We start from the raw sequence: 26045 nt of genomic DNA on the forward strand, positions 1-26045 counted from the left end.
TGCACCAGGACAGTGCAACCTGAACTGTTAGATTAATAACATCTTTATTTCTGAAAAACAAATCAAAGTCATATTCATATAAACACTGACGTTACAAAGTACAGGGAGGAAAGGGAAACAGAAACCTCTACTGTCGCACCAAACAAGACCAGGATGCTCTCTGTCCCTTGGACAACCACTCAGGATAAACCACAAATAAAACCTCCTTTGGGCTGAGATACATTGCTCCCTTCTGAGAGGGCAAGTAAAAGGGAGGGGAACTGGGACCATATAATGGCTAGGTTTTTTTTTGGCAGGTCTCCTCAGTCACTATAGATATTGCTGTACTGTTAATAAAAATATATATGCTTCTCTTTAAAGCATAAAAAAAAATTCCATAGGCGATATCGTGGAGGCCTTTCTTGAATCTCCAAATGCCGTGCTGTCTTCTTTTTGCCCCTCCCGTGTGTTATTTCTTGGTTGTTTTGCGGATCAAGGCCATTCTCTGAAAGAGAAAGAAAGATCACATTCAAGCTACTTATAAGGCAAGAGTGAGGCACAGTGACCTGTTCACTGGGCAAGAGGAAAGGGGAGGTGGTGTTATTCCTTGGGCCTGGGAACAAGGTGTCACAACAGTGAAGACCTGTAGTAGGCCTAGCACATATTTCTGCAGCTATAGTTCTTACATAAAACCTGATGGCACCAACTGGCCCATTTCTAACAGAGCCCACAGAACAGAGCAGATGTTCCACTACACACAGGATGGGCTGGCATGCCACTGAGGGGTTACATGTCTCCAATAGCCTGTCCTGGGGGGTGGGGGCTAAGGGACATGAGGACAGCTGCTTTGTCTTCCTCTGTACCTGTTTGTGAGCCTCTGTGGTGCAGGCCTTTTTGTAGGGTCGGATTTCTTCTGAACCAAAACCTGGGATCCACATGTTCCATTGGCGCTCTGGAAGACAGAAGGATGCCTCGGTGAGGACAGGAAGCCTGCTGGTCAGGAGGTCCTGAAATCTAAGCAGGTTGGGGCGTCCTCTTTCATGACTGATAGGAGGAGGCTAGGCTTCTCTGACCTGCTGGGGCCACAAGGATTCCTCCTGGCCCTCAATCCCATGTCCATCATTCTCCCACGGCAGGGGACAGACATACAAGTTGGGTAAGTCTCTGACTATTGATTACTGAAATGCGGCTAGAAGGGACAGATGGAAAATATTGGAAATCCCCATGTTTCTGCCTTATGTGTGAGAGGTTCTTGAGATGAACTAACCATGTTAAAGACCCACACACACATCTTCAATCCAGATAGAGGCATGTACACTTACTTGTAGGTACTCATCTCGTGCTCACTCCCCCACTGCTGGGCACAATCATCCCACTGCCCCTCTAGACAAGGTCACATCTGCCCATTTTTCCCACACCCTGTGATATACTAGCTCTCCTGGGCTTCATCAAGGACAGCTCAGGCTTCTCCCTAGTAGTTGGGGTTTTAGCTCCTGGTGAGTTACTTTGGTTGGATCCTTGCCAGCCCAAAGATTGTTCCCCTTGGCAGAGAAAACAGGAGTCAAAGGAGAGTTGGGCACCTTGGCCTTCACTGTCTTTCCTTATCATCTGCTCCACCATGAGCAATGTTCCTGTCCATTCTGTGACCTTCCTCTTTTTCCCTGATATAGTTTAAAAAATCCTTTTATTGTCCTTATCCATTCTTTGTCCATTCAATCACTGAGGCTCTCTCCTCCTCACTTTGTCCCTATCCAATTAGTGCTAAGTGCTAGAGCGGGGAAGGGCACACCAAACATGGACAAGGAATGGTGCTTGCCTTTATGAGGTTTATGAGAAATTATAACAGATATAAATAATTGCTGGAGGGGATTTAGAAAAATAGGTACATTAATGCACTATTGGTAGAGTCGTAAACTAGTTCAACCATTCTGGAGAACAATTTGGAACTATGCCCAAAGGGCTATAAGACTGTGCATACCCTGTGACCCAACAATACTGCTACTAGGTCTGTATCCCAAAGTGACCAAAGAAAAGGGAAAAGGACCTATATGTAGAAAAATATTCATAGCAGCTCTTTCTGTGATGGCAAAGAATTGGAAATTGAGGAGATGCCCATCAATTGTGGTCTATAATTATGATGAAATACTATTGCGTTTTAGAAATGACAAGCAGGATAGGTTCAGAAAAACATGGGAAGACTTATACAAACTGAAAAAGTGAAGTGAGCAGAACCAGGAGAACACTGTACACAGTAACAGTAACATTGTAAAGACGATGAACTACTGAAAGACTTAGCTACTCTGATCAACATAACAATCCAGGACAATTCCAAAGGACCCATGATGAAAAATGCTTTCCATCTCCAGAGAAAGAACTGATGAACTCCAAGGGCAAAATGAAGGATACTTTTAAAACTTTTTTTTTTCCAACATGGCTAATACTGAAATGTATCTTGCATGACTTCACTCATATAACTGATATATTCCTTGCCTTCTCAATGGATGTGGATGCGGCACGAAGGAAGGAATTTAGAACTCAAATTTTAAAAAAATGCTAAAGCAACTAAATTAAAAAGTTAAAAGAAGATAAACAGAATACAAAGTGACATATAATGTGCAAAGTAAAATGTGCAAAGAAGTATGAACAAAGCCTATGCAAGGTATGAGGGGCAGAGTGAATGACAACTTTCGGGAGCTGGGAAGTCAGAGAAAGCTTTTGTGGAAGGGCTTGAATTTAATATAAAGGGTGGGTGTGTGAGGTAGGGGTAGGGGGGGCAGTTACCTAGCCTTCTTCAATTACATCAATTCAAAGCCAGCCTGAGGGGGGAGGGCTGCCAGAGAACCCTTGTAGAACACCAGGCTCTCTGGTCACATGGGTCGAGACTTACTGAGTTGACTTCAAGAGCCCAGGCCCTACTTACTGATCTTGTTCTGACCAGTAACTTGCACTGGATGCAGGTGAACATTCATAATAGGATTTTCTTTAGGAAGGTTTTTAACTTCAAGGCAGCACTGGGCTTTGGGGTCCAAGGATCTGGGTTCGAACCCTGCTTTTGTCCCTAAGTACCTGTATGACACTGGAAAAGTCACTTGCCTTCTATGAACCTAGGTTTCTTCAGCTATAAAGTGAGGGGCCAGACCATGCAGCCATCAATCAACAAGCATCTGTAACAAGCAAGGCGCTATGCATAGGCAGACACCCATGGACCTGCAGACATGAACTCAGTGAAATGCTGGCTGGTTACAACACCAGCATCAGTAACCAGGCAAGAGCTAACAGTAACAAGGACACCAGCCAGCACCGCTAGAACACTTCAAAGTTTGCACAGCACTGCGCAATTATTCTGTCACCGGATCCTCAGAACAAACCTGGGAGGGGGCTGCTGTTATTTTACAGGTGAGGAAACTGAGGCACATGTTAAGTGACCTGCCCAAGGCCCCACAGCTAACTCACTCACATGGACCTTTCAGTTCCTAGCACAAGTGCTCTACATACAATAACCACTCACACCAATGTGAGCTTTTGAGGATTCTGTTGTGTTCAGTTGTTTTCAGTTGTGTCTGGCTCTTTCTGACCTCATTTGGGGTTTTCTTGGTAGAGATACTGGACTGGTTTGCCATTTCCTTTTCCAGCTTGTTTTACAGATGAGGAAACTGAGGCAAACAGAGATTAGGTAACTTGCCCAGGGTCACATAGCTAGGAAGTGTCTGAGGCTAGATTTGAACTCAGGAAGATGAATCATCTGACTCCAGGCCTGGCTTGGCACTCTATCCACTGTGCCACTTAGCTGCCTGTTTTTAGTATTTAACAAAGTGCTTTTTCCACAACTCTGGGGGAAAGGTAGTTTTAAACTATTATCATCCCCATTTTACAAATGAGAAAATGAATAGGGGGCAGCTAGGTGGCACAGTGAGTAGAGCACCAGCCCTGGAGTCAGGAGGACCTGAATTCAAATTCGACCTCAACAGGCTTGACACACTTACTAGCTGAGTGACCTTGGGCAAGTCACTTAACCCCAATTGCCCTGCCTTCCCCCTCCAAAAACAAAACAAACAAACAACAAAAGAAAATGAATGTAACCCTGGCAAAAAAAAAAAAAAACCCTCCCACAAAGATGTGGCCATGGAGAGGCTAGTTGTTGAGAAGTGGTGTGGGGGTGGGGTTACTGCTTATGCGCAGACATTACTTAGAGTTCCACAGCATTTGGAGGCTTTTGACCTTGAAGGAATTTCCTTCCGGGAGAGGACAGGCAGAAAAGCCTAGAGGAGAGGAGAAGGAAGGGGCCGAGTCCTGGATGCACACTTCGAGAAGAGCCGGAAGTAAACTGGCAGCCCCTCCACAACCTCAGGCAGGGAACAGCAGAAGAGAGCAGACTGGGAGTGGAGGCCCGGTGCTGATCAGGGTGCCAGGAGCAGAGAGCTATGCAGAAAAACTGGGACCGGGCAGAGAAAGGGAAAGCAGCTCATGCTGAAACCTGGGACTTGTGTGGCTGGTGAGATGACTGACGTCCAGTGTGTTAACGTAAGCCACAAGAGACGGTAATGAAGCATCTGCTCTAGGCTAGTCTCTGGGCCTTGGGCCTTTTCCTCTATAAAAAGAAAGGAGGATGCGATTCCATGGTCTCTTTGGTCTCTTTCCACCTTCCTTACTCTAGGACTCTATGAGCTGATTTATTGAAATCCATGACTCTGCAATCATGCAGCATTTACAGGGCTCTTACCCACTGTACCACCTAGCTGCTGAATGAATAATAAATGGTTTTAATATTTAACGGGATAACGTCTAGAAAATAAACAGGCCTACCTGTAGTTTGAAGTGCTAGATGCTTAGGACTGGGTAAGAGGAACAAAACAAAACTTGGGCATGATTCGTTGCTTAGGACTGGGTAAGAGGAACAAAACAAAACTTGGGCATGATTCGTTTACAAAAATTCTTGGATTTGGGTCAGGGTTCAGTAAATTAGAACAGCTCATGCTGGTTCGTGATCCAAATCACTGACTTAAAACACGACTTCTCAGATATGGGCTTTCGTGTAAATTAAGACATGTATACACTGTCTGATCACAGTGGGAATAGTGGGTCAGAGTGGGACACAGTTACTCGGCAAAGAAAAGACCACTACAACCTGCTGCTGGTAGTGAAGCTTAAGGAAGAACCTTCCATACCTCACCCAGTGAAGAGCAGGCCCTTCCTATGCTCAGCCTTCGGCTAGGGGCTATATTATGTAAATTACTTGCTTCTGGGTCTCTGAAGTCACCTATTTCAGCCAGTTTTTATTTTTGAACAGCTAAAAACAGTTGTGATAATGATTAGTATTTTCACATGTGTCCTTTCTCTTTGGCAACAAGGCAAGCTGATGAAGACTGAAATGGTGACCCTTCTTCTATCCCCTGGCACGGAGTAGGCTTTCAAGGACCTTCGCACTTAGGCCCCAATAGCTCACTTTGCACAGCCTTCACTCTAACCATCTTGCCAAGCCCTGAAAATGCTCTGTGCATTTCCACATTTGCTCAAATATCCTTCCCTTTGTCCCCTACCCCACCAGCTCCTACCTCCTCCACGATGCCTCCCAAACCTCCCACTCCAAATGACACCTCCCTCTTTGGACCAAAGCTCTTGGTTGGACTGACGTTATAGCTGGTGCTATGGCTATTTAAGCATATCATCTCACTTATTAGAGCACAAACTCCCAGAGGGCAGGCCCGAGTCTTATTCATAGGCTCTAGAACTAGAAGGGCTAATCCACTCCCTTTGTTTTACAAGAGGAAGAACGGAGACCTAGAGAGTTAATTGCCTTGCTCAAAATGCCCCAGGTAAAAAATGATGAAGCTAGTGCCTGACTCAGGTCTTGGGACTGCACATCTGGTGACCTCCCCCCATACTGCACTGCCTGGACCATGAGCCACACTCCACAACTGCTCCCTGGTGCTTCCCACTTACTGGGTGCTCAGTAAATACCTGCTCAATTGAATTACCGAGAAAGACACGTGCTCCTCCCCACTGGATCCTGTCTGTGGATTAATTTCTGAGGGCTTCAAAGCCACAAGAGCAGCAGCTCACATTCCCTCACCACTCTGTTAGGCATAAGCACCAGTAACAGCTCCATTTTGAAAATTAGGAAACCAAGGTGGCTCAGAGAGCCTCACCCGCAGTTAGTAAATATCAGAGTCAGGACTCGAATTCAGGCCTTCCAACTCCAGACCCAGTGGGTGTACTTTCTGCTCTTGGCCGTTTCTCCCAGGGAACTTGGAGCTTCTTCTCTCCAGTGCCCTCTATGCCATGGTCAGCATCGAGCCACATCCCAGTGACCCCGGCCACTGTCCTGGCATTCCCGGGCCTTCTCCTCGCAGATGTGCAGCAGCCGCTCCACAGCACGCTTACCACTCACCTAGATGCAGCTGGACATCTTTGACCTCTAAAGTGTTAGATTTTCGATGCCGGGCCAACTGGCACGCTGCCGTCACTACACTCTCGATGAAGTCGTCAGCAATCTGTAGGAGCATCTGGAGAGACGGCAGGAAAACAGGCCACATCTGAGCTCTGGCTTAAACCCCAGTGGCTGAGGGGTGACTGGCAGGGACAGCTGCCCGAGCCAGACAGGATTCCTGTCAGCAGGGGGTGGGGCAGGACAGAGAAACGTCATGTACTGACCAGGCCTTTACTCTCTGCTATTCTCACGAGCAAATGAGGGCAAATGGCATTTGCTGGACTACTTGTGCCCCCAACTCTACCCTCTTTGGATGCCCCCCAGTCTTCATCCACACCTGGTTCAGCTGTTCCCCATCCAGTGGAAGAAGTGACTGGTACCTCATCAGATACTGCACACACATATGAGGAGTCCAAGAAAAGTACTGTGAGGATGAGTCACCACGAAGCCTGTACGACTAGTCAAAATTCAGCTGGGAAGCAAAGATTGGTCGGTCTGGTTGCCTGGCATCATGCTCAATGTCTGACTGCCTCACTATTCACCCAGATTTCCCCTGGTATTGTGCAGCGGCCTGGAAACAATGGGCAAAGGAGACACCTGGTCTCCATTGTCAGCCTGGGGGCTCTAAGTCTGACTTATTTAGTTTCTGCACATTCTACAAGATGGGCTTTGCTCACCACAGGAGGGACTCACACCTCCAGCTCTTCTGGCCTCTACCTTCTAGTCTTTCTCTCCTGTGGCCCTCCTACTGGGTACCATTTAAAGGAGAGGAAAACACAGTATAATGGGAAGGATTTGGAGCCACGGGACATGGATTAGCCTGGCTCTGCTACCTAATACTTTGGTGACCTTGGTGGGAAAATTGCTTTTCTCTGGGCTTTAATTTCTTCCAATGCCAAAGAGGTTGGGGGGTAAATCTTGGCTCATTCTAAGGATAAACTCTTAACATTTATAGCTGCTATATAAATAGGGAGCTGTTTCATCACTGGGAGTATTCGAGTAGAGGCTGGATAACCACCTCTCAGGGATACTACAGAAGGAATTCTCAGAAGGGGTCCAAGGGTTGGAAAAGACCATTATGGGTCTGGTTATACCCAAGGCTGCTTACCCCGCCTGTACCCATCCCCCTACCTCTTCCACATCTTCATCCAGCTGTTCGTTGGGATCTACTTCTCTAACCAGGTCCTGTAATTTCTTCTTGGTCAAAACCTAGCGAACAGGGACAATTCTTAGCCATGCTTTAGGTAATTGCATAGACAGGTTAATTTGAGATGACAGTTAAACACATGGTTGATGTAAATTCTGCCTGGCAAGGCAAGGCTCCAAGGTAAACCTCCACGCACAGGACCGTGGTGAGGCACCCCCTGCTGTCAGAGCCAGCTCTACCAGCTTCTGAGGAGCAGAGGGCTCTGGCAGAAGCACATCTGAGGAAGAGCAGGTGGAATGGAGAGCAAAGCCTTTGTATAACTGGAGAAACAATGTAAACCAGGAAGGTGTAAAGATTCTGAGAACCTGGGGATTGCAGAGATGCCCAAGGACCCCATGGCAGGGAAAGGCACCTAGGAACCATCTAAGTTCTGTTTGCTACCCTCCACTGCTCCCACGGCCCCTCCTGGCTTTGCTGACTGGGGGAGGTTTGTTCTTAAACCTGACCTTTTACTCCCCACACAAAGAGCTTCCTTTCTGAGCTTCACTTTGGATCAATGGCCCTGCCCTTCTCCCAGTCTTGCAGGCTGGAAACTCTGGGGGTCTCATCTTTGGCTCATATCAGATCACTAAGTTCTACTGATTCTTCCTTCAAAGTGTGTTTCAGATTTGTCCCTCCATTAGATGTTGCTCCCCTGACACCGCCTCATACCTGGGTTACCTATTCAACCCACCCTATACCCCAAAGGTATCATATGCTCAGAAAAGGGGCCTCAAACTCCCAGAGCAGCAGAACAAGGTTAAATGCAACTGGAAACATTTACAGAATAGTTTGGGAGAGGGGGAAGAGCTCTAGCCTCTGGGGGGATCTAAATAGGGGGCCCTGAAGCTGAGCTTTGAGTGGGAGCTGGAGATGAGGAGGGAGAATGTTCTTATTTTGTAAATAAGTAAAAATTCAATACAATAGTGGAAGGAATGCTGGAATTGGAGACAAAGAACCTTTGTTCAAACCCTGACTCAGCCACCTGCCACTTTTGACGTTAGGACCCCCAGTTAACCTCTCTGGGCCCCAACTTGCCCAGCTATAAAATAGGGAGGCTCTACTAGGTGATGCCAGGGGTCTTTTTCAACTGTAACTCTAAATCTAGAATCCTATCCACCTCCTTAGAGACAGCTGGGTGGCTCAGTGGATAGAGTGCTGGGCTTGGAGTCAGGAAGACCTGAGTTCAAATCCAGCCTCAGATCCTTACTTACAAGAGCAAAGTCACTTAACCTCCATTTGCCTCAGTTTCCCCAACTGTAAAATGGGAATAATAATAGGATCTACCTCACAGAGGGGATGTTGTAAGGTTCAAATGAGATTATTTGCACAAACGTGTTTAGTGCAGTACCTGACACACAGTAGGCACTGTACAAACACGTATTCCCGTACCTTCCTTTTTCCAGGCTTATTTCACAATCCTACCTCCAACTCCCCCTACATTCCAGCCGAGTCAGCTGATTTGTTTTCTGCACATGACCCTGTGCCTTCATAGAGACTGTCCCCCATAAATGGAAAATTCTCCCTCCTCATCTCCAGCTCCCACTCAAAGCTCAGTTTCAGGGCCCCCTCTTCAGATCCCCCCAAGGGCTAGAGCTCTTCCGCCTCTCCCAGACTATTCTGTAACTAATTTGTGTCTATGCTGTAATGCAGACTCTTAAATTCCTGTGTCCCTAGCGCCTAACATATTCTCTCTTTTGTGGTCTGGACCTTTAATTTCATTTATGGAAAGACCTGTTGTCAGAGAGAACACTTCCTCCGCCAATGCTGATGGCAACTCTTCTGCCATTTATCATTTTAGAGCAGGGTAACACAGCTGGAGAGTCAGAGGCAGGACGTAACCCCAGCTTGTCATGATCAAGGCCAGCTCTCCATCTACTACATTGTTCTGCCTCTCACTGCCACACAGTAGGTGCTTAATTATAGCAACTGAGGTCTCAGAGAGTGGCTGGGTTGGAGAAAACATCACTAAATGGAGAAAGATATAGCTCACTGGGCTCAAACATATTTATCCTATTCTTTCCTAATAATTTCCCCCAATACTTGTGTCCATTCCCTTTATCACAGAGAAGTAAGAGTACAGCGCACAACCTACAACACTGGCATTAGTCAACAATGAACAAAGCTCCCAGAAGCCCATTGTAAAAGGACAACTGATACCTGATTGCTTTCCGGACTAAGACGCCCCCCTGCCCCCGGGGGGCCTGCCATCTTTCCCACTGTGGTACTGTTGGCCATGGACCCCTGAGGGGGGGTGCTGGAAGGTTCGGGTTTTATGGATGAAAAGTTGGAGAGGTTGATCAGGGCTGAGGGGCCAAACTGGTTCATAATCTGCCGGGCTTTGGCCTTCAGTTCATGGAGCTTGTCAAGGTCCTGTTTTTTTTTGGGATTGTGGGGACCGAGGCCAATTAACTGGGGAAAGAAAACATAAAAACATATTTCAGAAGCATCAGTAACAAAGGGTGGACATTTTTCAAAACTGCATGTTTGTTAGATTTTTCAGAACCTGAGTTCATCTGAAACGGTCACAAGTTGACACTTCTGATTACAAAAATTGAGACAGAAATCAATGCACAGCTTTTACCTGACATTTGGAAACCATCTGTCCTTTAGCGCCTATCTGAAACAGTCTTCAGAACAGGAAGAAGGTAAATGGATCAAAGAATCATATATAGACATTAACTGGAAAGAGTAAGATATTTTTGAGGTTTATATAAAAACAGAACACTTGGTAAAGACATAGGATCATTTGGGAAAAAGATGTATTAAATCCAAATAACCAAAAAGAAACTCCACTTATACAGCATAACCACCTCTGCAGACAGGAGCACAGCCCCAATGACTCAGAAATTAGTAATCCATGTTAACTAACACACCACATCATGCAGTGACACTCAAGGCAGTTATGTCCAACAAGCACAAAGCTTAACAATTTTAAGAGTAAGTTATCTTTTATCATCAATAGCAATTTTGGCTCTATTGACAGCCTTTTAAAAATGGCCCTGAGTCTGTTAGCATGACAAGATGGTGCACACTCAAAAACTTTGGCCACAGGTGCCACGGTCACATTAATTAGCTTACTTACAGCTATCTGAGTGTCTAGATCTTTAATTACATCAGCAACCGCTGTGAGCCCGGTGAAAGGAGGAGCAGCCATTGCCTAAATCTTTCTGAAAGTAACAACTGGCACCAAATGCCCCCTCCTCCTATGTCAGAACTTGGGCTTTCAGGTCTGAGCCAGAGAGAGGAGGCTGTGGAGGCTGCTTGTCCTTAATGAGCACCCAGAAAAATGGCCCGCTTGGCCACACGAAACCAGTGTTATTAAGGCTTGCTGCCGGGGGTGCCCACCAGCTCCTGAAAGGGTAAATATCTATTGTTAGGAATGAGCTCAGAGCAGATGAACCTGACAGCAGCCTACTGACAGGTGGGGATGTGCACCCTAGCTGTACAACCACAGGCTCTTGGGGCTAGATTCAATACCAGAACAATCCTTTCAGAACTCTGGCAAACTCTTAGTACTGCACTCGCGTGAGCATGAGCATGAGCGTGTGTGTGTGCGCGCGCGCGCGTGCGCACATGTACCTCTGTGTCCTCTCTCTGACCACAACTCTAATGTGTCCCTGTTTAAAGAATGCATTCTGCTGTCTCACCTCTCAGCACCTGCTTACTGATGGACTGCTAATGATGACTGGTTCCACGCAGGCAGGCTCTGCCGCTTCACTGTGGCACAGTGGGATCGTGGGAGCTATCCCAGGGGAAAGCAAACTGTGGCCAGTCATACCGCACTAGAAAGGCTGGATGAAGAGGTCCTGTGACGTACTATGTGTCGGATGTCCAAGGACCAGTCTTGTCCAAATACAGATTGGATGAGATGGCCTCTCAGATTCCTTCCCACTCTGAGATTTCTTTTTAACCATACCAAGTCATGAAGACTGTGTACCAATGGGTAGAGAGGTTGTGATCTGTGTTGTTGAGATACATATTTGGAGGTAGTAAAGTAACAATGAAGAGTGTTCTATAAAAGCTACAAATTGGCTGGAGAACCAATGGAGATCAATGCAGACACGCTCCCTTTAAATTCAACTGACTCCATGACAAATCCCACAGGTATCTGAAAGATCCTAGTTAGAGAACATAAAGCCAGTATTTTCTTTCTGGCTCTAGGCTCATGTTTCAAACATTTAAGATGACGCCTCCTATATGTGCGGTGGCATAAAAAATGAAATTTGTTACACAGATTTCTCTTCACTGGACTCTATCATGACAAGATCCGAACTGCATATAAATCATGGATGAGAAACACAGTATATAACATGAACAATCACACCGTTAACTCAAGAGTGACCCTAACGCATAATTCCAAAGAGATTTCTCCTTCACCGACTCTCAGAGCACTTTGTATTCTTGCACATTCATCACATTCTAAATTATACTCTATTTACCTTGTTACAATTACAAGTTCAGATCTTTGAAAGCAAGGACAAGTCTCACTGATCTTATTCCCATGGCTATATGCCTCACACAAGGTAAGGGACAGTTGCTAAATGAATGCATATATTGGGAGAGGTGAAATTCAGCCATGTCTTCTAAATTCTCACAGGTATTGTCTACATGTGCTGCTTCATCCCTAGATTATAACCAGGTCCTCATGATTATGCTCAAATGTCTACCAGGGGTGGGAAACCTGCAGCCTTGAGGCCACATACGGCCCTCTGGATCCTCAAGTGCAGCCCTTTGACTGAATCCAAACTTCACAGAACAAATCGAACAAAGATTTGTTCTGTGAAGTTTGGCAACATCCTCAACTACTCCTACGAGTCTTGTCAATTCTATCTCCAAATTTATCATGCACCCGTTTCCTGTTCCACAACACTAACTTTATATACAGACCAAATATAAATATATAAATAATCAATGAATTTCAAACTCCTCAGCTCAGTATTCAGAGGCTTCAATAATGTGGCCTCTTTACATCTTAAAGGGCTAGTCTCTAAATTCCACCTCTTCGTTTCCTATTTTGTTGCCTGTTAGAAGAATGCCAAGAAACCACGAACAGTTTGGGAAGAACAAGTTTCACTTCAATTTCCTTGATGAAGACTTAAGGATATTTACCCCAAAATTAATGCTGTCTCTTCTTCTTCTGATGAGGATGATGATAAAGATGCCTTCTATGCTGCTGACCTTGGAGACATCCTCAAGAAACATGTGGGATGGTATACAGCATTTCTTTGAATATCTCTTTTTTTATTCAAATGTCACAGTGGCAGAGCCAGAAAGACATTTGCTACTCTATAAGCAGGATTCGAATGTGCTCTGCCAGCAAGACTGAAATAAAATTTGTGCAAAGTCCTCAGGTGCCTCCAAAGAAAATCATCTAGGCACGTCCAAACAAACATCACAAACTATGGACAACAATGGAGAGAAAATGACTTCGGACAGTAAAGTCAAGTGAATGAAAGTTGCCAGAAATCACTGGGCAAAGTTGGTTTTGCGGAACGCCACTGATAACTCCAAAGCTGTTTGCCATCTACCTGCTGAATTTGGTGCCATTCAAAATAAGTAGGCTGTCCTTGACCCGGAAAAAAACAAAACACTGAATATGAATGTTGCTGGAGTCAGCCTCCATGTGGGAAATGATCATACTGATCCAGAAACCTTTGTCTAAGCAGCTTCTGATGCCTGATGTATGTCTGACATAAAGGCTGAGGTTAGTTTCAACATGTATTCACTTGATATTGGTTGGTGACAGTTTATCTGGTTCTGAAGTGGTCAAACTTAAATTTGAACAGGTAACAAGTGTAATCAACCCAACATTGGCGAAGTATTTTCCTTCTGAATCTAGAGTCAGAAACATATTTGACCAAAGAGATACTATGTCGCATACCTTTTACACTTGTGGTTAATATCATTGCCCAAAAAACAAAAACAAAACAACCTATATTAAAGGAATATAGAGATTCTGATGAAGAAAATGACCAAACCTTTACATATCATGTGAATGATGGAGAATATCAAACATTTAATTGCATCCCACTTGATCATACATGTTAAGGCTATTCTGTGAAAGACACTCAAACCAGATGTGAAATATTACTCTTCTAGCATATGGGGACCAACAGGTTATGGCCTTGATCAAATTGTGGAATGCTGTGATTTACCAGAAAAACATGTGGAAGGTTGTAGGTGGTTTTAAAATACGGGTGCTTGTACTGCTGCTACTTTCCCTTTCAATGATTTCCAGAGCCCCACTCTCTATCATGTGATGTCTGGGCCAGAAATGCAACGCAGGCAACAAACTAAGGAACAGAAGTTTTCCAGGAAGAAGTAGAGGCCCAGGATATTACCACTTGGCCACTGTCTAATGTTTGTAAAGTAGAATGGAGCATCATTTGTGCTTCAGCTAGTATCAAGGAGAGAAACTGTTGATAGCCATTAAATGTAAGTTTAGTTTGAATTGAGAGGATTTGAGGAGGGCGTCAGCTTAATTCTTTAAGAGTTTTTAAACGTGTTTTAAGAGTAGTCTTGACTCAAATGCAACAACATAGAAGAGCAGGAGATGGGGTCACATTTGTTCTAGTGAAGCTATTGTGATATGTTTTATGTGGATTTTTATTCACTGTTCAATGCCACTAAACATTGTCCCTCAGCTGTTAAGCATCTGTAACTTACACAATGGCAGAACAGGTCTGGGGCCCAGAGTTGTGACCTATTTTAAAATAAAAGCATATTGAATTTTTTAATGAGTTTTTGTTTCAGGAAATTTGAGGCTATTAAAAAGATTCCTGCAACTACCCAAAGTCAAACCCCAAAATTCTAAGAGGCATGATGGTGTGGTGGATAGAATATTGGACTTGGAATCAAGAATACCTGGGTTCAAATCCCAGTTCAGAGACTTACTGTGTGCCTTTAGGCAAGCAGACTCCATACCTCAGTTTCCTTATCTGTAAAATGAGGAAGTTAGACTCAATGACCTCTAAGGTCCCTTACAATTCTAATAATAATATTCTATCTTTGATATTATCAGATAAGTATGTGGCCAGAAAAACAGATGGGCTGGTTACAGAGCAAAAGTGAAAGACGCTGATGGATGGACACATGCTCCACTGGTATCTATAGAAAGTCAAGAGAACAACAAGCTCCTACAGATTGGGTGGAGTCCTCCGAAGGGATTCATGGGAGGATAAGTGTGACAGGATGGGCAAAAATGGATGGGTTGCAATCTGCTTGATGGAGGGAACTGTCTCTATTTAAGAGATCCCAGATCCAATGGAATATTTATGGATACGTTATCCCCTTACTGAACTGATCCATGTCTTTCTATCTTTTCATACCCCTACATTCCCCACAACCTAAAGAAGCACTGATAGGGCATCACATGAATGTAGAGAGAAAGAGAGAAGATAGGAACCAGAAGATTATACATATATCATAGCCAGAAAGGATTCCAGGGGTCATCTAATCCAATCCCCAGGTTGAACTATGAAGCTTTTATAGAGGACAAATGGCCCAAAGCTAGATTTTAAGATATGGAGTCTCAAAAGAAAGTGGAAGAGGAAGCAGAAAGGACCAGTTTCATTTGGGCGTTGAGAGAGGTCCAAAGGGAAAAAGTCAGCATGGCAAGAAGCTGTGGGCACCATGAGTCATGTGGTTTCCAGGGAATGTGGGATCTAGCCAGAGGGAGGGATAGCTTGATGCTCTCCACAAAGAGTTTTCCCGATTCCATTGTGGTTTTTGTTGTTGGGTTAACTAAAATCTGTCCCGTAATGCCAAGGGGTATTAAGGACTATTAGAAAAACACAGACCAGCTGGAGTGATGGTACATGATTGTAATCCCTGCTTCTAGGGGAGGCTGAGGCTAGTCGATCCCTTGAGTTTGGGAATGCTGAGCTGTAGTATCTTAGTGCCAAATGAGTGCCTACATTAAGTCAGGCATTAATATAGTGAACCCCACAGAGGGTGGGGCCATCAGGCTGTCTAAGGCGACTCCACTGGCCCAGGTCAGAAAAAAAACAAATCAAACTTGCATGTAAATCAGCTGTGGAGCCAGGCTTGTGAATGGCCACCATGCTTCCAGCCTGGGCAAGATAGGGAGATCCCTTAGGAGAGGGGTTAGGAAAAGAGGGAAGGAAGATGAGGAGCTAACATTAATGTTCTCAAGGGAGAACCTGGGAAGGGGTAAAGTGAGCCACAAAGACTGTTGAGAGCAATTAATCAATTGCTCAATGAGCACTTATTAGGTGCCTACTATGATCCAGGCATTGTGCTAAGCCCTGAGGGCACAAAGAAAGGCAAAAGAACAGTCACTGATCTCAAGGAGCTCATAGTCTAACAGGGGAGAAAACATGCAAACAATTATGTACAAAGAAGATATAGACCAGATACACTGGGAGTTGTCTCTGAGGGGAGACATTAAGATTAAGGATGACTAAGAAAGGCTTCTTGTAGAAGGTGGGACTTCAGCAGAGACCCGAAGAAAGACAAAGAAGTCAATAAGTAGGGACAGGGAGCGAGAACATTCAGAGCAGATGGGGAAAATCCTCAAGAGTCAGGAGATTGATGTTGTATTAGGAAACAGCCACAAGGCCAGTGTCACTGGGTTACAGTGTCTGTGGAGGGGGGAGAAAGGTATAAGACAGGAGGGAGGAAAGGGCTAGGTTATAGAGGGCTTTGAATACCAAAGAGAGGAATTTACATTCAACCCTTGAGCCATTGGAGTTTACCGGATAGGGGTCAGACCTTCATTTTAGGAAGATCATTCTGACAGATGAGAATAGGATGCACTGGAGTGGGAAGAAACTAGAGGTATGGAGCCCAAGGAGGAGGCTACTGTAATAGTCAAAGGGGTGAGGCAATGAAGGCATGCACCAGGATGGTAGAAGTGTCAGAGAAAAAAATGAGGCATATACTAAAGGTGTTACCAAAGTAGAAGTGACAAGTTTTGAAAACTGATTGGATATGGGAGATGAAGGGTCTCAGTTGCCAGACTGGGGTAGCCAGGTTGTACCCCTAACAGTAAAAGGTAAGTTAAAAGAGGAGGTGTGGGGGGAAAGACAATAAGTTCAGTATTAGACATTTTGCCTTTAAGATAGGATATCCAGTTTGAGATATCCAAAAGGCAATTGGAGATGCAAGACTAGAAACTGGTAGAAAGTTAAGGGCTGGACTTGTAGATCTAAGAATCATCTATATAGAGATAATATTTGGAGCTCTGGGAGCTTAGATGATGAGGTGACCAAGTGAAATAGTACAGAGGGAAGAGGGCCCAGGACAGAACCTCTATGGTTAGTGGGCACAGTGTGGATGAAGATCCAGCAAAGGGGAAGGCAAAGGAGTGGCCGCTCAGCTAGGATAGAGAAGTCTCACGAAAATCTCAAAAACAGTGTCAAAGGCTGAAGAGAAGTCACAAAAGATGAAGACAGAAAAGGCTGTTAGATTTGGTGATTAAGAGATCATCAATGACTTTGGAGAGAGCAGTTTTGCTTGAATGATGAGGTTGGAAGCCAGATTGCAGAGAATTGTTAGAGAGACAGGAAAGGAAATGGAGGTATACCTATTGCAGCCAGCCTTCTTGAGGTTAGCCACCAAAGGAAGGAAAGATATGCCATGGTATCTAGCAAGGATCGAAGGACCAAGTGAGGGTTTTCTGAGGATGGAGGAGACTTGATATTCATAGGCAGAAGGGAAGAAGGCAGTAGATGGGTAGAGACCGAAGATTAGTGAGAGAGTAGAGATGACAGAGGGGGCAATCAGGATCACTTCTGTACGTAGAGAGGTTTGTTTTGGAAAGGAGAAGGGCCATTTCATGTGAAACAAGGGTGAAGGAGGAGACAACAGCAGAGGGCGTCTGAGTGAAGTGAGATAAGGAGGGAATGGGGGAAGCTCTTGGTGAATGGCCTCAATTTTTTTCAATGAAATATAAGGCAACAGTCTCAGCTTAAGGGAGACAGAGCTGTGGAAGGTTTGAGGAGTGAAAAGGTGTAGACAGAGTAATCATAACAGTAAACATAAATATTAATTTAAGGGACACATAGGTAACACATGTAATATTGTACATTATCATTGTTTGTGTCTTAGACCATGAGCTCTCTGAGGACAGGGACTGCACTTCAGCTAGTGCTCTGCAAATCAGGAGGCTTTGACAAATGCTCGTGGCTGTTATTGCCACTTTAAATAAAACTACAGATTGTCAGCGCTGAATCTAGGGGTTGGATCAAAAGGGATTTAGTCTTTTAAAAAATATATGTATATGTGAAATGTGTATATACATTTAATACATATACATACATATGCACAGTCATTTTATTTTAACTACCATTGATAAGGATAGGTATTAAATTATACGAAAAACATTTAAAAAAAAGAACATGCAAGTTCCAACAAAACAGCATCATAAATGCTGTGTTTATAAAGTTTGCTACTTAATGACTGTCAATCCCACTCTAAGATGTGTATATTGACATTAACATAAATTCCTTGTCTTCCCCATTTCTTCTGATTTCCTTTACTACGCATATAACATGAATTTGTTGTCCTTGCTGACTTAATTACATGGTTGTTGTCAATGAATACTCTTTGGTTTTATTTTCTTCCCTTTGTATGATTTCATTTTCAGTCTTCTCATAGTTTTAAAGTACTTTCTTGTAATCTAGATTCAATTCACTTCCAAGTAGTTTTCCCAGAGTCACAATTAGAGTCTGCCAGGAATAAAGTATATAAGAAAAGTTTGTTTTTGTCAGTCAACCAATAAACATTTATTATGTACTTACTATGTGCCAGGCACTGTGCTAAGTGCTGGGCCAAAGAAAGATAAAAGACAAGTCCTTGCCCTCAAGGAGCTCACAATCTAAAGGGGGAGTCAATGTACAAACAACTCTGTACAAACAAGCTGTATACAGCATAAATTGGAGGTAATCAACAGAAAGAAGGCATTAGAATTGAGGGGGATCAGGAAAGATTTCCTATAGAAAGTAGGATTTGAACTGAGATCTAAAGGAGATAAGAAAGGAAAGAATTCCAGAAATGGGGAACAGCCAGAGAAAATGTCTAGAGCCAAGAGATGGAGTGTCTTGTCTGTGGAAGAGCAAGGAGGCCAGTGATACCGGACCAAAGAATATACAGGGGAGAGGATATGCGGAAGACAGAAGAAGACTGTACAAGGAGGGGGAGGGGATAGGTTATGAAGGGATTTGATCTTGTAGATGACAGAGAGCCACTGGAGTTTACTGAGTAGGGAAGTGACATGGTCAGACCTGTGCTTTAGGAAGATCACTTTGACAGCTGAATAGAAGATGGACTGGAGTGGGGAGAGACTTATGGATCATGTAAAAAATTTGTATGTGGACAGATAGAAAGACACACACATATATACGTACAGGTATGCATACATATACACACATATAGTACCTGTATATACAATTATTGAGGAAAGATGAACAAAATTATGGCAAATGAATGTAATGAAATATCATTGCATCTTAAGTAATTACAAATAAGAAGAAATCAGAGATACATGCAAAGTTACATAAGGTGTTATAAACTGAAATAAACAGTCAAAATAATACTGTTCAGTGCCTACAACAATGTAAATAAAGACAAACACTGAGAGAACAAACCGCAGGTCACAAATGATATCATCTTGTAATCAAAGTTAAGTTCCTGACTTTTCTGTAAATGATCAGTAAACCTCAAAAGTGGGAAGTGAAATGTCCTGTAATAAGAGCCAGCATTTATAAAGCACTTTAAAGTTTGCAAAAAAGCCTTTCCATGTGTTAACTCATGTGATCCTCAGAATAACCCTGAGAGGTAGGTGTTATTATCACCCCCAGTTTATAGGTAGGAAAACAGAGGCTGCCGATGTCAAATGACTTACCAGGGTCACACAGCTAGTTTAAGTGTCTGAGGCTGGGTCTTTCTGACTCCAAGTGCCTAACTTTTCAGGGTAGGTAGAGTGTGTGTGAGAGTGTGAGTGTGAGTGTGAGTGTGAGAGAGTGTGTGTGTGTGTGTGTGTGTGTGTGTGTGTCTACCTATCTCCCTCTATTGTATCAAAATAAAATTTATGAATTTTTAAAAACAATATTTGGATCTGGGAAAGTTTTAGTATTTTATAAGTTCCCTGAATTTTGGGGGGTTGCTCACATCGATCTCTCCACCTACCATGTTTTCTCTCTCATCTTCAAACCAGAACAATCATTCACTGACCAGTTCAAATAACACCTCTACCAGAACTTCTCCCTCCCTCATTCCCAGCCTAAACTTTTGAGCTGACCAAAGTCCCTATGGCTTTAGGGCACATTTGTGTGCATGTCTTCCATTCTCTACAAATTAAAAGGTTCCTTGGGAGGAGGGATTGCCTTGTTTGTATATCTGTAGCCCCATAATAACGGTCTGAGGCCCACGAACAGAGAAAGCTCTCACTAAATAACTGTCGAAATGAACTGGTTGTTACTTTTTAGACAAGTTTCTAAATAAATGACTGTGAAAAGTAAAGGAGGAGGAGGTGGGGCGGTAGGACAGGTCTCCCAACAGCTGTTGCCCTTTCGCTACTGCTCCTCGTGCAGCGAAGACCCCATACACTTTTCCTTACCCTAACTCTTTGCTGTCTCATAGGAGAAGAAAACTATTTGAATCCAGCACAAGGAGAGGGAATGGTCTTAGAGGGTTTAGAGGTCCTAACTCCCCTTCTCCCCTCCCCAGCAGACCCAGCCCCACTCTTCTAACTCCTTCCCGCCCAGACCCCCTTTCCTAAATCCAGGTCTCCTCTGACACGTCCCACCCCCTTGCTGGTCCCTTCTCCCCATCAGGACCACTCCCTCCTGCAGACAAGGTTCCACACCCCCAGCCCCCAACATCTCTGCTACCCCCCCGGCCACACCCCCTCCCCACCCGTACCCGGGCCTCCCCAGACACAACCCCTTCTTCCGGACCCCTCCTCTGTCTCCTCGGACCCAAGCTTCCCTCATGGAGAGGTCCTGCTCCCTTGGACGCAACCTCCCCTTCCTTCCGCACTCCCACCGCTCAGCACAGTGCCCGGCACACAGCAGGCGCTTAGGAAATGACTGGCGGACGGACCCCCGCAGACGCGCCGCCCCCATTCCTCGGCCGGCCCCGCACTCACCCGCAGCCAAGTCTTATCTGTCCATGATCCCCGGGCTCCCAGCCGGCACAAACTTGCACTCCCAACTGCCGGGTCCGACTGTGCTTCTCTCAGCGATTACTTCCGGCAACCGCTCTCCCCGCCTCGTGACCCGGAAGCCCAAAGCCGTTTCCGGGCGGGCAGGTCTTACGCGCGCAGGGACGAGCGAGGAGCCCGCCTCGGACCACGTGATTGGAGCAGTGCGCACGCGCGCACTTTCTACGCTGTGGTCCCGGCTGCCGTGTTCCAGAGGCTCGGGAGTTCAGTTCTCGGTGGCCGCGGCCCAGTCCTCTGGCTTCGTGCGGAGGGCAAGCCTGGGGAGGATTGGATTGGGAGCCGGCCGGGGGCCCCCTGCCCCATCCTTCCCAAATTCATTCATTCAATTCAGTAAACATTAAGCGTCTACTTTGTAGCGCACTGTGACTGAGCGCTTGAGGATACAGAAAAGAAAAAGACAGTCCCTGTCCCCAGGGAGCTTACAGTATCCTGGGGAAGGACAATTCATTCATTCTGAATGAAGGCTTTCAACCTGGCACTGCCCGGGCAGATGGCCCACAGAGCTGCCTCCGAGGCCCTTGGTTCCCGTACTTGGGCGCTCCCCAGGTTACTTTTGTTAATGGTATGCAGGCTTCCTGTAGGATCTTCACATCTGGCCCCTTCCTACCGCTGCAATCTTTTTATATTCAGCTCCCTTCCACGAGTACTCCACTACGCAGCCTTAGTGGCCTTGATGTTCCTCATGCACGACACTACACCTCCCACCTCTGCACCTTTGCCCGGGCTGTGCCCCGACTCCTGGAACACTCCTCCCACTCTGACTCTTAGAATCCCCAGCTTCCTTTGAGACTCAGCTCCAATTCCTCCACGAGGCCCTTCCTGGTCCTTCCCAGCTGCTAGTGACAAATTGTCTAATACCCTTCCTTCTACTCCGTATTTATCGATGTGTCACCCTCACTAACTCTTCTTAGAATCTAAGCTGCCTTAGGCAGAGACTGTTTTTGCTTTTCCTTGGTATCCCCAGTTTAATAAATGCTTGTTGGTTAATTGATTGGATTTAATTCTCTGTGCATATATGTTATCTCTTCTGTGGGAGACTTGTAAACTCCTGGAAGGCAGGAATTGTTTTGTCTCCAAATGCCTGGCACCCAGCACAGAAGCTGCCTGGCTGGCACACACTAGACACTTAACAAATATTTGTTGAAATAAATAAGTGCTGATTGTGTGGAACTTGTGAAGAGCCCTGGAAGTGGTAGTGGGGCGGGGAGAGAAGTACAGTGACTGGGTACCATAGTTACTGTCTGACACACCTCCTTTAAGGAGTTAGTGTTGGGAGAGATGACACTGAGCTAGGAATCTGGAGACCTGGGTTCTAGTGCCGGGGGTCCCACTGATGGTGAAAGACTTTGGGCTATTGGGTGAACCATACTGACTTCATTTTGTGACTCAATTCTGGATCTTGCTCAGTTTCCTTTCTATTCAATTATGGGTCTAGTCCAATTTCTGTCTTGTGAGAAAACTTTATTGCATTGTTTGAACCTAGCCCTGCTTGGCTGGGAAGCTGGACTACCTCTACCTGTTACTTAGAAACCCTTAACTAAGGACCTAGGCTATGCTGACCAGAAACCCAGGCAGCTCCAAAGACTGATGAAAAAGTTTCCTCACGATTATACATGTCAAGCAACCCATAAGTCTTATCTGACCCCATACTGATCAAAGTTACTGTTTCCATGTTCCTTAATTGTAGCTGTTCACTCTCCCCCCTCCTGACTGGAAAGTCCCTAATCCTTCCTCCATTTAGAAATTTTGTATCCTGCTTAACTGTTTCTGTTTAATGGATTGATCTTATTTGATTGTTTTTAACGTATTTGGTGTCCAGTGCCGAAGCAGAGGGTTGTGGTCCTGATTTATTGAGCTATTGGCATGTGGTGCTTAATAAGTCAATTTGCTTTGAAGCTCCAACCTTTGATTCCTCAGGCAATTTCATCTCTCACCTGCCACACCAAGAGATGCAAGCACACTGGTGTTCTCAGTTTAGTAAAGTAGGAGTCAGTGGATGAAGGGAGACTTTTTTTTTTTGGCCCAAGGTTGGGTGACCCTCAGTTTATTCTCCAGTAAAATGGAAAATCTGTATTATTTCTCTCAACTGATGTCAGGCTCAGAAGAGACTGTGCTCTGCCAGCGCTGAGCTTTGCAAATTCTAAATCTCAATTTTCTCATCTGTAAAATGGAGTTGGTTAATAATTACAGCCTTTAAACCCATGGTAGCTGTCTACGATGATGGACAAGTCTCCTTATATCTCAGAACCCCCCCGAATAAGTAAATTAAAAGTGAGTTAGAGACCTGCATTGATTGAAATGATAGGGTGGACTATTAAAAAATGCACTATACGTGTCCTTTTATTCTTAAACACTTGGTTTTAAAGAAAGCTTTTAGATATTTTCCCCTTATTTATATTACTTTTATTTATATATAACATATTAAATACACTGCTGTTAATATATTATAAATTAGATGAGATATATCATTTATATTTGTTATTCAGAATAGATGATTAAATTGCTTAACTTTTCTTTTTATTAATTGGCTTTTTTTGATTGATTTTGAATTACATTTGATATAAGAATTATATATGATTTATATTTGTTATTCAGATTAGCTAAACACTGAGAGTTTAAAAACGAGTGATAGTAAGAACCCACTCTCCTCTCCCTCTGACCCCATCTTCTTTCCCTCTTTCCAACCCTCACAGCTATTCCAAATGCCCTCTAAGAAATCTTTCAGCAAAGTTCAGCCATACCCCGGACTTAAGGCTCGGACAGACTGCCTGGGAGCTAAGAAGAGGCTGGAGGACCTCGCTGGGAGCCCGGAAACGCGGTCAGACAGTTAACAAGCATATATTAAGCACCTACTCTATGTCGGGCATAGCGCTAAATGCAGGGCATACAAAGAAACAATTATCTACAAGAAAGCTACAGGCAGAATAAATTAGAGACAACCAACAAAGGGAAGGCACCAGTAATAAGGGAGATCGGGAAGCGCTTCTCGGAGAAGGCGGCCGGGGGACGGGTTCAAACTTGGCTTGCCCAGTCTTGCTCTAAGAGAGGTCTATCTCACCTCTCGGGTTCCTCCTCTGTCAAGTGCAGGTGAGGGAGCTAGACCACAGAGCTCCTTCCCTGGACTCGCAGAAAAGCAGCGGCCAGATCAGGAGCTCTTGGATTCAGATACATGCTCCCACCCTCCTCTCGCACCGGAGACTCCACCCTGAACAATCCGCACCCGCTCACAATCTTAGCGCGGCCAGCCCCTGACTTCCCAGAAGGATCCGCGGGCCTATTTGCATACCAGACCTTGTCTTCAAAAGAGGGTGAGGGAAAACTATGTTCCAAGTCTCTTCCCAACTGAACCTACGAAAATTTAAAGATAAGAATATACTTCACAGGCTCAGATGTGGCGGAACGAAGCTCTGGGATGGACTCACCCTTACCCTAGAATGCGTCGCTCTGTATCGCTGCCGTAGTTCGGCTAACGATCGAGTTAAAAAGGGCTTCTGTCGTGCATGGCACACGTCAAGCGGCGGGGTTATCCTCGGTCGTTTTTCGTGCGGAATCGACATCAAGAGATTTCGGAAGCACAATTTTTGTTACTTGGGCAGCTGGTGATCGTTGGTCCTGGCGCCCTTTTGCTCTTTGAAAGAAAAGACAAAACATAAATGAAGACGTGATAACGTTTTGGTGGGTTTCGAGTTTTGTGTAAGTTTTATGCAAAACAAGGAGTTTGTTTAAATCGGCCTGTTGTGTACCTGGGGAATATGTGATTTGTCTCAGTTCCTGCTGCTGAGAATACCTTGGTTTTCTTACCACAGGCAAGTGGGTAAGTACCGTTGAATGCTAGAAGCTCAGTGAAATTGTAAGTTTTGGGAGATCTCGAGAGAGATGACTCACCTGGAACATTCCTAAATCAATTAAATCACAGAACTAGTCGCTTATTTCAACTCTTCGTCTGTCGAGTTGCGCTTTTTAAAAATCTCAATGATAACAAATATTTTTACATTTTTTATTAAGCATTTTTGTCTCCCTCTCACAATCCACCTGCTATTCAGAAAAGAAAAAAAAAACCCTTGTCACAATGCGCATAATCAAGCAAAACAAATTCTCACGCTAGTCATATTGAAAAATACAGCTCATTCCACATGCTTTCATCACCTCTCTATCAAGACATGACTAATTATTGCAGCCTGATTAGAGTTTTTAAATTCTTCAAAATTGTTTATAAGCCTTTATTAAGCTCTTGCTTAGCGTCAAGCTCTATGCTGTTTGTCGCCAACTGTCAGGGCTTCCTCTGTCCACACGGTGGTGCTAGTGAACAACGAAATATGCAACGAGTCAAAGGTGAAAAAACTGCTATGCTCCCCTGGCGAACCTTGATTTCTGTGATGGTTTTTCTTGTTTACATAGGTTTTATGAAACTGTGATACAAATAGAAAGAATAGCTTTCTCCTTTTTAGGACATGAGGAAATTTGTCATTGAATGCTGTAAGGGTAAGGGAGGTTCAGAGATCATCAGGAATTAACATGCATTGATTAAGCGCGTACTATGTGCCAAGCGCATAGGGCAGCTAGGTGGCTAAGTGGATAGGGCACTGGGCTTGGAAGTGGGAAGACATCTTCATTAGTTTAATTCCAGTCTCAGATACTTCCTAGTTGTGTGACCCTGGGCAAGTCACTTAGCCCTGTCTGACTCAGTTTTCACACCTATAAAATGAACTGGAGAAGGGAATAGCAAACCACTTGAGTATCTTTGCCAAATGGGGTTCACAAAGAGCTGGAGACAACTGAAACAACAAAACCTTAAGAGTCATATTTAATTTGTATTTCTCTTATGAATAATTTGTAAGTATTTTTTGTTTTCCCACCTGGTAGCTGAGGCTTGCAATTTCTTCCTTGGGAAACTCTTAATGTTGAGTAGTTCTTAAAGGAAGAAATTCGAGATATCAATGGCCATATGAAAAAATGCTCCAAAGTACTCACAATAAGGGAGAAGCAAATCAAAACAATTCTGAAGTTACATATTTTGACAAAGATTACAAAAATGGAAAATATAGACCATTGGAGGGAATATGGAAGGATGGGAACACTAGCTGGCTACTTATTGGTGCAGCTGAAAGTTGGGGTCCAGCTAATCTGGAAAGCAATTTAGAACCATAACCCCAAATTACTGGATTGTGCATATTCTTTGACTGAAGGATCCCACTACCAAGCCCATATCCCCAAGAATTGCAAAAGAAAGGGGGAAAGATGCCATATGTACAAAAATATTAGCA

General features: G+C 44.5%; 1 protein-coding gene, 1 non-coding gene and 1 pseudogene across 3 annotated transcripts; 2 read left to right on the top strand and 1 right to left on the bottom strand.

Moving 5' to 3' along the window:
* Positions 1–27: 27 nt before the first annotated feature.
* On the bottom strand, positions 28–20846 carry TAF12 (TATA-box binding protein associated factor 12). 2 transcript variants are annotated; one of them, XM_036747895.1, is made up of 7 exons: positions 20707–20846; positions 10678–10946; positions 9753–10004; positions 7538–7615; positions 6368–6482; positions 843–931; positions 28–484 (listed from the first exon to the last, which is right to left on the bottom strand). In XM_036747895.1, the coding sequence occupies exons 2-7, from the start codon at positions 10747–10749 to the stop codon at positions 449–451; spliced, it is 642 nt and encodes a 213-aa protein (XP_036603790.1). In that variant the 5' UTR covers positions 10750–10946; positions 20707–20846; the 3' UTR covers positions 28–448. The 2 variants fall into 2 exon arrangements, with proteins under 2 accessions (XP_036603790.1, XP_036603791.1); XM_036747896.1 differs by lacking the exon at positions 10678–10946.
* Positions 12628–24384, top strand: LOC118836457 (annotated as a pseudogene).
* Positions 24262–24404, top strand: LOC118840577. The gene has a single exon (XR_005009753.1). It is a non-coding gene; the product is annotated as a U11 spliceosomal RNA (small nuclear RNA).
* Positions 24405–26045: the final 1641 nt, after the last annotated feature.

Source organism: Trichosurus vulpecula, chromosome 2 (assembly GCF_011100635.1).
Source record: "Trichosurus vulpecula isolate mTriVul1 chromosome 2, mTriVul1.pri, whole genome shotgun sequence".
Lineage (NCBI taxonomy): Eukaryota > Metazoa > Chordata > Mammalia > Diprotodontia > Phalangeridae > Trichosurus > Trichosurus vulpecula.

Excerpts from the sequence above, each read along its gene's own strand:
- TAF12 (XM_036747895.1), bottom strand. The coding sequence starts at position 10,749 with ATGGCTGCTCCTCCTTTCACCGGGCTCACAGCGGTTGCTGATGTAATT. Across the intron at positions 10,005-10,677 it reads ATCTAGACACTCAGATAGCT|TTAATTGGCCTCGGTCCCCA; the intron begins GTAAGTAAGCTA and ends TTCTTTCCCCAG. Across the intron at positions 6,483-7,537 it reads TGGATGAAGATGTGGAAGAG|ATGCTCCTACAGATTGCTGA; the intron begins GTAGGGGGATGG and ends CCGTCTCTCCAG.